This window comes from Rosa chinensis, chromosome 3 (assembly GCF_002994745.2).
Source record: "Rosa chinensis cultivar Old Blush chromosome 3, RchiOBHm-V2, whole genome shotgun sequence".
Taxonomy (NCBI): domain Eukaryota; kingdom Viridiplantae; phylum Streptophyta; class Magnoliopsida; order Rosales; family Rosaceae; genus Rosa; species Rosa chinensis.
Genome location: NC_037090.1, coordinates 17,239,132 through 17,250,185, shown reverse-complemented (window position 1 = coordinate 17,250,185; position 11,054 = coordinate 17,239,132). Strand labels below are relative to the sequence as shown.

At 38.5% G+C, this 11,054-nt stretch overlaps 1 protein-coding gene across 1 annotated transcript; it reads left to right on the top strand.

The window, feature by feature from the left end:
* On the top strand, window positions 1–4,247 carry LOC112192042 (DEAD-box ATP-dependent RNA helicase 38-like). The gene is given in 9 exon segments (XM_024331557.2): window positions 1–466; window positions 623–886; window positions 888–903; window positions 1,008–1,238; window positions 1,528–1,593; window positions 2,069–2,473; window positions 2,557–2,683; window positions 3,613–3,698; window positions 3,880–4,247. Coding segments are annotated over 8 exon segments (1,173 nt in total). The 5' UTR covers window positions 1–466; window positions 623–701; the 3' UTR covers window positions 3,937–4,247.
* The last annotated feature ends 6,807 nt before the right edge of the window (window positions 4,248–11,054 follow it).

Here is an 11,054-nt window from a genome sequence, read left to right as displayed (position 1 = left end):
CTAGGAGATCTTAACAATAAGAGAGAGAGGTTGCCCAAATTTGGAATCTGTTGTCTTAGCTGAGTAGTAGAGCCCTTAAGTTTCATTAGTAAAGTATTTGACCACTAAGCGAGTATTTGTATTCTCATGCAAGCTGAATGACAATAATGTATTTGATGCTAACCAGCTTGGTTCCTGCAAAATGCCTATTTCAGTATGCGTGCCGCTTTATCAGTCCTTTAGATGACCTGATGCGGTTACGTTTCATTTGTGTGTATAAAGGAGATGAAAATTCGAAGAATATACCTCTCGATATTGGAAGAGAGGTAGGTTTTGCCGAGCTTTACCATATTTTGTTTACTGCACAAGCCATTTCGGCCCTTCCTTTAACCATACTTTGAAACTAGGCTCGGCCAAACTAAATTTGGTGTGAACATGAGCTGCATTGTTGCACTCACTGGATTGGAAACAGAGGGTTGATCAACAGGTAGCTAACCTTTACTTGGTGTCCTTCTACTAGTCTTCCCACTGCATCCCACGAAGCTTTGGGGTCGGTGATCAACCTAACAGCTTCAGTGGGATCAATTTCAATGAACACAGGAGAAAAACACCATGAATTTAACCATTCCATGATTGGCACCAGTTACGCTTTATTTGCACAATCCAAGAGTTCACTATTGCAACCGTTAGATACCCAAAGTAAACACAACGCCAATTCCACGATGGGCTTCAAGAAGCTCAGTAAAATCCAGGCGATCACTTTGCCTATGATTTTGACTCCTCCGCACAAAGATCTGGTTGCTCAGGCCCATAATGGTTCCGGGAAGACGACCTGTTTCGTGCTTGGTATGCTCAGCCGTGTTGATCCCGATGTGAAAGCTCCTCGGGCTCTCTGCATCTGTCCCACCAGAGTTGGCTATTCAGGTTGAGTTTTTGAACAAAGCTGTTTAATAGTTTACTGTTTTTGTTGCGAATTGAATGAAGTTGGGAGGTTTTTAGGGTCTGAGATTTGATTTTGAATGTGCCAGAATATGGAGGTTTTTCAGAAGATGGGGAAATACACTGGGATTACTTCGGAGTGTGCCGTCCCTTCAGATAGGGAGAGGAATGCACCTTCGCCTAATTTCCGGGTGCCAGTTACGGCACAAATTGTGATTGGAACTCCTGGTACTATCAGGAGATGGATGTCGATGAAAAAGCTGGGTGTAAGCCGCGTGAAGGTCCTTGTTTTCGATGAGGCTGATCACATGCTGGCTGAGGTAAGCTGTTTTATTGATTTCTTGCATGTTCTATTACGTTGTAGGGAAATGTCAACTGTTGTACGCAACAGAATTAGCCTTTGGGACAATTGATCTTAGGTCTTTGCTCACAGTTTAACGCTGTCGAGTTTCTTCTGTTCATGATTCTAAGCATCCTCATTGTCTGATCTTTTAATCCATAAGTGATGTCGCAGATATTGCATTTGATTGATTGCTGATAAGAATTCATTCATAATAACTGATGCTTTTTGGTGTAATTTTTGTTGACTACCTATATATTTCTGTGCAGGATGGCTTCCAAGATGATTCCTTAAGGATAAAGAGGGACACAGAAAAAGTTATCCCTAACTGCCAGGTTTGTGAAACTAAGTTTGAACTTCTATTGCGCTTAAAAAGTTTGTTGCTTGATTTACATAATCTATTTCAATATCTATCAGTGAGATCACCTCTTTTCTAAGGTTCAAGAAAACAAATGTTGGCGTTACTTTCCATTTTATTCATCACTAATTGTTTGAGGATAATAATCAAAGTTAGGCTAGGTATTGTAAGTCTTAAATGAGAGTTTTGTGATAAACTATCTGTACTGTTACTTCTTGAATACCCAATAAGATTAAACATTTTAATGCCATGATTAGATCACCTTGGTATTATAATGAACATTATTATTCTTGGTAGTGGACATAAAGGAATGTTAATGGTGTAAGAATTTACCGCTGCTTGAACTGGGAATGTTTTGTGTATTACATTATTTACATCTATGGATATAGTATGAATGTATGGAGTTGTATGGAGCGGTGGCTGAATACTTTCTTATTTGTGTTTCTTTTCAGGTTATTCTGTTTTCAGCTACATTTAATGAAAGAGTCACAAATTTTGTCTCAAGCGTTGTGAAATGTGGTAACAAGCAACTTTTTGTCAAGAAAGAAGAGCTATCTTTGGAGGGTGTTAAGCAGTACAAGGTGTACTGTCCTGATGAACTGAGCAAGATTGAGGTTATCAAGACCAAAATTTTTGACCTGGGAGAAAAATTAGGACAGAGGATTATATTTGTTCGGACAAAAAATAGCGCAAGAATGTTGTATCAACAACTTTCTGATGATGGTTATGCTGTTACTGCTATTCAAGGTGCCCTCAACACCGAAGACAGAGACAAAATAATCAAAGAGTTTAAAGATGGTTTAACCCAAGTTCTCATATCAACTGATGTACTTGCCAGAGGCTTTGACCAACAGCAGGTGCTGGCTTTGTCTCCATTCTTTTTCTCTTCTAGCTTATATGCCTCACAAGATTTACATGCTGACATGATTACCTTTTGTAGGTTAACTGTGTTGTTAATTATGATCTTCCGGTCAAATTTTCACCTGATCCCCGGTCACAACCTGTAGAACCTGATTATGAGGTGTACCTGCATAGAATTGGGAGGGCAGGGCGTTTTGGTCGCAAGGGTAAGTTTCTGATCCTGTTTCTGTCGTATGGACTGTTCCATTTATATTTTCTATTCTGTCCCTTTCCATATATTGGGACTCCAACACCCAAAAAGGAAAAAAAAGCAAAAAAGAAAAAGAATACTATTTTGACTGAAAACACAATTCATTAGGGATTTAGAGCAAGCACTTATTCGGGGTACACTGAAATTTCCTGTATTATGCAAGGGGTAATCGCATAATTGGCAATGCCCGTTTGAATGTGAATATCACAAATTGAGAGGGTGGAGGAGTTGGTACTTTAAATGGAGGCAGTCTGTTCAGCACTGCGTATGAATATATATATATATATATATATATATATATATATATATATATATATATATGACTTTTTAAGTTGGTCCTGTTGTTTGAAAACCTGCTTCTAAGGGAAGCAGATTATGACCTCAATAGCTTGTAGAGGGGTGCTTTAAATTGTTGAGTAGTGCTAGTGGCTGATTTTGCTATATCTACTCAGTCATCAGCTCCCACTAATCACTCATTGGGAACCAGTCATGGCTCTTGTCAATCCTGCTGAGCTTAGTTCAATCTTCTCTGGTCTTGAGGTTGATCTTTTGCAAATGGGTTTATTGTTTGCATTTATGGATTGCATTTGTGGTTAATAGATCCAACTCACATGGCTGATGTGCTGGTTGGATTGGCAGTTGTTGTTAAGAATTGCGATAGAAACTTATTTTTAGGGAGATGCTGTATGTTATATGGTACATGTTCATCACTTTAAACACCAGTGCTCCAAACCATCTCTTTAGAAGAGCTGTAACTATCCAATTAATCCCATTTGCATTGATCATGCTTTTCCTTGAGACAATTTTTTGTAGTATAAAGATATTGCATTGATATGTAAAAATGGAGACATTGACCAAGTGGTGTATACATTTGTAATTCTGCAGGAGCTGTGTTTAACGTGATTTGCGATGATAATGACGAGTTGGTCATGTCAAAAATTGGGCAGTATTTTGACATCAAAGTACCAGTGGTAACTATTCTTGCACCTTATCCTACATAAATTCTGCCTTTTGGAAGCGTCTAATTGTATACATCAGGTTGTGAGAGGTTTTCAGAAGTTCCAAAATTGTCTCTGCTCTGTACTTGTTACAGGTTAGATTATTGGGGAGAACTTTAAACTAGTCTGATTGCTTTCTTCTTGCTTTCTCCAGGTTAAAAATACTGATGAGGCTTTTGAAGGGGCTCTTAAAACAGCTGGCTTACTGTAAGTCCATAATGACCTATACAGTTTTCAGTGCAACCAGTTTTGGGGCTAATAGAATAGTTGGCGACAACGCAGCAGAGAGCATTTGTCAGATCTTGCAAAGATTTTGTTTTGTAATTCTCATTTGATTATATTTATAGATCTGTGGGGATTTGATGGGTTTGTTGTCTAGTTCTGTAAATGTTACCCTTGCATAACAAAACAGGGCGAAGATCTTTAAATTATCCATTATTGTGCCGTATGGGTTATGACTGTACCTGTCTGCCTCTCTGGTTCTGTTGATTTCTAAATCATCATTATTGATTTGCTGTGCCATATGGATTCTTATCTGACTTGTCTGCCTTGATTTGTTTCTGCTTCTGTTGAATTATAAACTCAAACATATTGATCTTCCCTCACACGCCCTCTCCTGCATCTTTGGTGGAGGATGTGCGGTGCAGGGAAGAGTGATGGCTACTGGTAGTGGTACGGTGCACACCAGATATAAGAACAAGCAAATAAATCAATTTTTTCTTTCTTTCTTTCCTTCTTCTTCGAGGAGAAGCACATATGTTGCATTCCCTCACGGTCTCATGCCACTAAACTAACAAAATTGTCGATTACGAACAGAGTTAACAAAACTGAAAGCCTATACAGTACTGAAGGATTTAAGAAACCATTTCATCAAGATCTGGCAGTGGAAAACTTAGAATTGCCGCAACGCCGCTCAGATTAGCTAGCGCCTCTCCAGATACATGCTTTGACGAAAACACAAACGCCTTCCTTCCTGCCTTTTTCACCGACTCCACAAACCCTATATACTTATACCTCGTCTCAATCTCTACACTCGTACAAGTCATCGGTAATCTCCACATTCTTGGTACCATAACACCAAGAATGTACATTCTTGGTACCATAACACACTCGGTCCAAATCCGTACCGTAACTTCTATTCCTCATGTACATAATCAATTTGAAAATGGCCAAAAACCATCAGTACCCTAAAGGGAAAGTGAAACACCAAGCTCAGCTGTAGCTGCGCAATTTATATTTCTATATGGTTGGAGATCGAGAAAGACATTTTGATACAAAATATGTTACATTTATTTCAAGTCAGTTTTGAACATATACATTGTTTGAGGAAGACATTCCGTGCCACAATTAGGTTCCTAAACTTCATTTAAAACATTTAGACTCTGTTTCAACCAACGCAAATCTATTCCATCTCATGCTCAATCCTAATTTTAATGTTTCAAATCAACCACCTACCTATCTTTTCAGTCAGTCAGTAAAGTATGTTTTTTTTATTTTTATTTTATTTTTTTATTTTATGTATTATTTGTCAGAAATTCGGCTTGTGATGATGTAATGGAAATAACAATATTTCATATTCAAGTAGGGATAAATGTATTTCACAGAGGAATAGTATGGAAATATGTATCCTATTCATAGAGGGATAGTAAAAAAAAAAATGCATTTCATGTTCAAGCATACTAATTAAATTATTTGGTTATCTGAGCTGTATTACTGTTATATGTATGTAGATGGATGCGTAGCTATGTTTTGATAAGAAGACTTCTTTCTGGATTTAAAAGATCTTGCCATCTACTCTTTCTACCTCAGCACTGAAAGTATTGATGAAGTCATGCATAATTTGGCATTTCCTCAATATGAAAATATCTATTGATCATTCTAAAAAAAAAAAAGGTATCTATAGATACATCCTTCAATTTTACAGTCGATATATATCTGGCTCCGCCCATACACCAAATAGAAACTTAATAATTTCCATCTTGACTATGATAAAGAACCAGACGATGAAGCACACTTATGGCCTATGCTGTGGTATATAACTTCACACTGCACTGCAACTATAGTGTTTTTCATCCAGTGAGATTAGCCGAACTAAACGTCTTTTAGTTGTTGAATTATATGCAAAAATTCTCACATCATATCATAGTTATAGGTTAAAGTTTCCCATTGCCAACGATAAGCCTACCTATAACCTACTACTTTCCCAATCTAAAATTGCTACAACAAATGCATATACACATTACACCAAACTGAATGTAATAAGGCCAACAAAAAAATAAAAAAGAAATTAACTTACATCTCATTGAGATTGGAATCGCCAAAGGGAATCGAATCATTGGATTAACAGGAAACCGTCTTGGATATGATATTCTTAGCTACTCAAGTGGCCTAATCAATCAAAACCACGCAGTCAACAGCATTGCACATTAGAAATACAAAAAACACCACAAATCCTGAATCCTGGATACTTGCCTGCATCATTTGAATCCTAAATCCTGAATCCTGAATCCCAAAGCACACCACAAACCGCTGCGTATCACCACCATTAAAATCAAGCCATCCCTGATTTTTTGAAACCCTAGAAAAACCAAACCTGAAAAAAAAAAAAAAAAAAAAAAAACAAACCCCAAATTCCTCAATGGCCGGACCTGCAATTGAAGGCGAACAGTCAAATCCCGAGAAGACAATGGTGTCATCCTTACCGATCATCCATCACCACTACACCACCCAACAAGACAACTCTGCTTTCCCCACAAGTGTTGTCTTGAATGAATCCAACTACACCATATGGGCTCCTCTTATGAGAATGCGCATTGGAGCACGAGGGAAGGTTGGTTATCTGACCGGAGTAAAGGCTGAACCCGCCATGAATTCTGCAGAGTATGAAGCTTGGGCCACGGACAATGAAAAGGTGAAAAGTTGGCTAATTGACTCCATGGAATCCTCTCTCATGAACCGGTATATTAGTCTCCCTACTGCGAAAGATATTTGGGAAGCTGTAGAGAAAACCTTTTATGATGATTCTGATGAAACCCAAATCTTTGAGTTGAATAAAAAGTGTTTTGAAGCAAAGCAGAATGGAAGGCCCATTCCGACCTACTATAATGAGTTAGTGGCAATGTTCCAGGAGATTGATCAAAGGGTGGCCTCTCAACATGATAATGTTGCAGCTGTCGTTCAAGAAACTTCAGCAATGTCCCGGATGCGTGTTCACTTGTTTTTGAGTGGACTTGACCCAGAGTATGATCAGGTGCGTGGAGAAATCCTATGCAAGGAGCCTAAATTCTCCTTGGAGCAGAGCTATGCTTACATTCGCAATGTGCAATCAGAGAAACAAGCTATGGGGCGTTCGGTACCTACCGAATCTTCTGTTATGGCCGTTCAACGCCGACCAGGTCCTCCTCCAGGCTTCTCAGGTCCTTCTCCACGCCGTCCTCATGACAAACCAAACCCATACGCAAACAAAAAATGTGTTGTCTGTGGGGAAGTAGGTCATACCAAGGAGCGGTGCTATGAAGTGATTGGCTACCTGATAGGAGCATTTTAATGCGGTATTTTAATAGTTAATTCCTCACATTTTACTTAGTTAATTCCTTAACGAATCGATTTTTAACTCAATTTCTATTTTTTAGGTACATTGGAGTAGATGATGATGAAATGAGCTGTTTGGCCCTAAAATGAGCATTTTGGCCTGAGAAAGCGTGTCTTGGAGAAATTGAGCCAATGAGAAAGCGAGCTAGACAAGAAATGAGGAGTGGCAGACTAACCATCCGAACTTCAAATGAGTTGAAACTTTCCAGATTCATTCTAGAAAGCCCAAGGATCATTTCTTATGAAGAGTGCCAGAGCAAACTATGAGTGGAAGGCCTTCAAACAATCAGCCCAATTTTCTACAGAAGCAAAACTGGAAAACTGAACATGTAAGAGGTCCAGCAGCATTTCCGGCCCAACCACATGGCAATACATTCTGAAATTTTACCACAGTAATCTACATTCATGGGGCAATATTTGTTATGAAGAAGTCTTGGGCAGAATCTAAACTTTCGGTGGAGATAAAATTGAAGTAAATGAGTAGGAAATCCATCATCATCATCACCCAAAAACATTCCATGTTTTAGGGTGTAATCATCATGTTTTCTCCATCATTTCTCACACTAATCCACCATCATCATCACCCAAAAACATTCCATGTTTTAGGGTGTAATCATCATGTTTTCTCCATCATTTCTCACACTAATCCACCATCATCATCACCCAAAAACATTCCATGTTTTAGGGTGTAATTATCATGTGTTCTCCATCATTACTCACACTAATTTACTCCATCTTTTCCAATTTCACTCTTCTTTCTCTTCCCTATATAAACACCTTCTCCTCTCACTCTAAAACACATTCCTTCATCCATCTCATCTTCTTTGTCTCTCCATTTCCTTTCCATTTTCCTTTTCCATTCTCTAGTTCTTAGTTTTGCATTTTCAAGTAAAGAGAAGAAGAAGAATCCGTGAGGACATAGCCTCCATCCTCCACCTTGAAGCTTGCTTTCGAGATTCAAGAATCCATAACGTTTCATCCTTCATCCCCATCTCCATCTCACGGTGTAATTCAACCTCTTTCTTTGTAATCTTGCTTAGTTTCATGATAATTGTTTTTAGTTGACATTTATGTTTGAACAAGGTTTATATTCTGAAATTTTATGATTGAATAAAGAATTTCGATTCTTATGTTGTGATTCCAAAGTTGCTTATGTGTGATTGTTCGATTGAATTTGCTTTATAGATATCTTTTGTATTTTAATCTTATGTGGTTCGAAACACTTAGGGTTTTGATATGAATGGTGCTAGATTTAAGAACATGATTAAACTTTTTGTGTTATGAACTTAAATCAAAAGTAGTAAAGGTTTTGGACAAAAATCGAATTCAATTGAAGAGGATTGCAATTAGGTGAACTTATTCATACTAAGTTGTACACTTGAGTTGATAGCCTTTCTATGTGTTTCATGCGTTGAACATGTCATGATTGACTAGCTTTCTAGGGCTTGATTACATGTTTGATAGGATTAGTCTATGTGCTTTCACTTAGATTAATTAGCATTGAAAAGTAAAATATGGGAAATCGTTTGCTTTCGAATGTTTCACATGATCAACTCCTTTCACATGACTTGGAAGAACAATGTAGGGTTAATTCGAATTCAATGATAAACTAGGGCTTAATCTTTGTTTCTTATGTTTCATTCTTGTACATGTGTTTTTATATTTTCTTTATTTTAATTTTCAATTCTTTAATTCTTAAACCCCCCCCCCCCTTATTTTGTTCACTTGTATATATTTATTCTTTATTTTATTTCTGTAAATAATACTTTTCTTTATTTGTTACACAATTACAGGTGTACCCTCAATCCCCGGAATAGAACGATCCCTACTTGCTTATACTACTAACGACATTTCAGGGTTAAATTATGCGCTTGCTTTGAGTGCATCACTACCCTGATTGGTGGGACTTCACCAGGAAACCGCGAAAGAATCCGGGCAAGGCGGCTATTGATACTACAGAGGAAGAGCATCTCGACAATGCCTCCGCTAATGTAGCGCAGTCAGGTATGAAGGGTAAGGCTACTTTGAATAATACATGGATAATTGATACAGGTGCATCTGATCATATGACCAATGACCCTAGTCTTGTGAAAAACCTTAGACGTTCCTCTCAAAATATTGTCTCTACTGCTGATGGTACTCCAACTCCGGTCACCGGAGAAGGTTCTATTGTTGTATCTGATACCTTAACCCTTGAATCTGTCCTAGTTGTTCCCTCACTAGCTTATAATCTCCTATCTGTTGGTCAGATTATTTTAGCACTTGCATGTATTGTGACATTCTATCCATCTTTCTGTGTGTTTCAGGACATTCTGACTCGGCGGATTCTTGGTTATGGTGTTAGAAGGGGAAAATTATACTACCTGGATCTGACAGAGACTGGAGAAAACCAGAAGTATCTTTTGGGGCAAGCTAATCAGATTAATGGGGTAGAGAATGCAAAGGAAGCAGTATGGTTATGGCATCGCCGTTTAGGTCATCTATCTTTTAGTTATCTTAAGAAGCTGCAACCTCATTTGTTTTTGGTTGTCAGTGATTTGGATTTCCATTGTGACATTTGTGAACTGGCCAAGAGCCACTGTATTTCATATTCACCAAGTCTTCATAAAAGTCCTGTTCCTTTTATGAAAATTCACTCTGATGTCTGGGGTCCTGCAAAGATTCCTTCTCTTTCTGGAGCTCGGTATTTTGTAACGTTTATTGATGATTGCACTCGCATGACATGGGTGTCATTACTGAAGAATAAGAGTGATGTATTTGGAATGTTTATTGAATTTCACAAAATGGTGGCAACTCAGTATCAACAATCCATCCGAGTGTTTCAGTCTGACAATGGTGGAGAGTTTGTGAATGGCCCTATGATTGAGTTTTGCCGGTCACATGGAATTCGTCATCAAACCTCCAATTCTCATACTCCTCAACAGAATGGGTTAGCAGAACGGAAGAACAGGCAGTTGATGGAAGTTGTTCGTGCTTCCTTATTTGGCATGAATGTTCCTCGGTCCTATTGGGGAGAAGCAGTAAAATTTGCAGCATATCTTATCAACCGTACTCCTTCACGGGTGATTGAGTTTCAGAATCCTCATCAGAAGCTTCATACATTTTTGACCATCCCTTCTATGCCTAATTTGGAGCCCCGAGTGTTTGGGTGCACAGCCTATGTTCATATTCCCAAGCCTCAACGCAACAAACTTGATCCCCGTGCCCGTAAGTGTATCTTTGTTGGTTATGCTGACTTCCAGAAGGGTTATCGATGTTATGATCCCCTTACTGGCACTTTACATGTCTCTCTTGATGTTGCTTTTCGTGAATCCGAGCCTTATTACTCAGGGGGAGCTTCTCAGTCTTCCCTTCAAGGGGAGAGAGGTTGTGAAGGGAATCCTCGTTCTATTATTGATTTTGATGTCTTTGAAGACTTGGAAAATTTGGAGGATACATTTGAGGGTAGAAAAAATTTGGAAACAGAAAATGCAGTTGCCGAACAGAGCATTGTAAATTCCGAAATAGACAATGCGACTGCTGAATGAAGTGTTGCGAATTTCGAAACAGAAAATGCGACTGCCGAACAAAGTGTTGTGAATTCCGAAACAGAAAATGTAACTGCTGAACAGAGTGTTGTGAATTCCGAGACAGAAGAGACGACTTTTCTGGATAGTTTGAATCAAAATCAAGATTTATCTGAAGCTCACACACAAGATGTTCCCCCTTCTACATCACCAACTGAAGATCCCGGTCAGA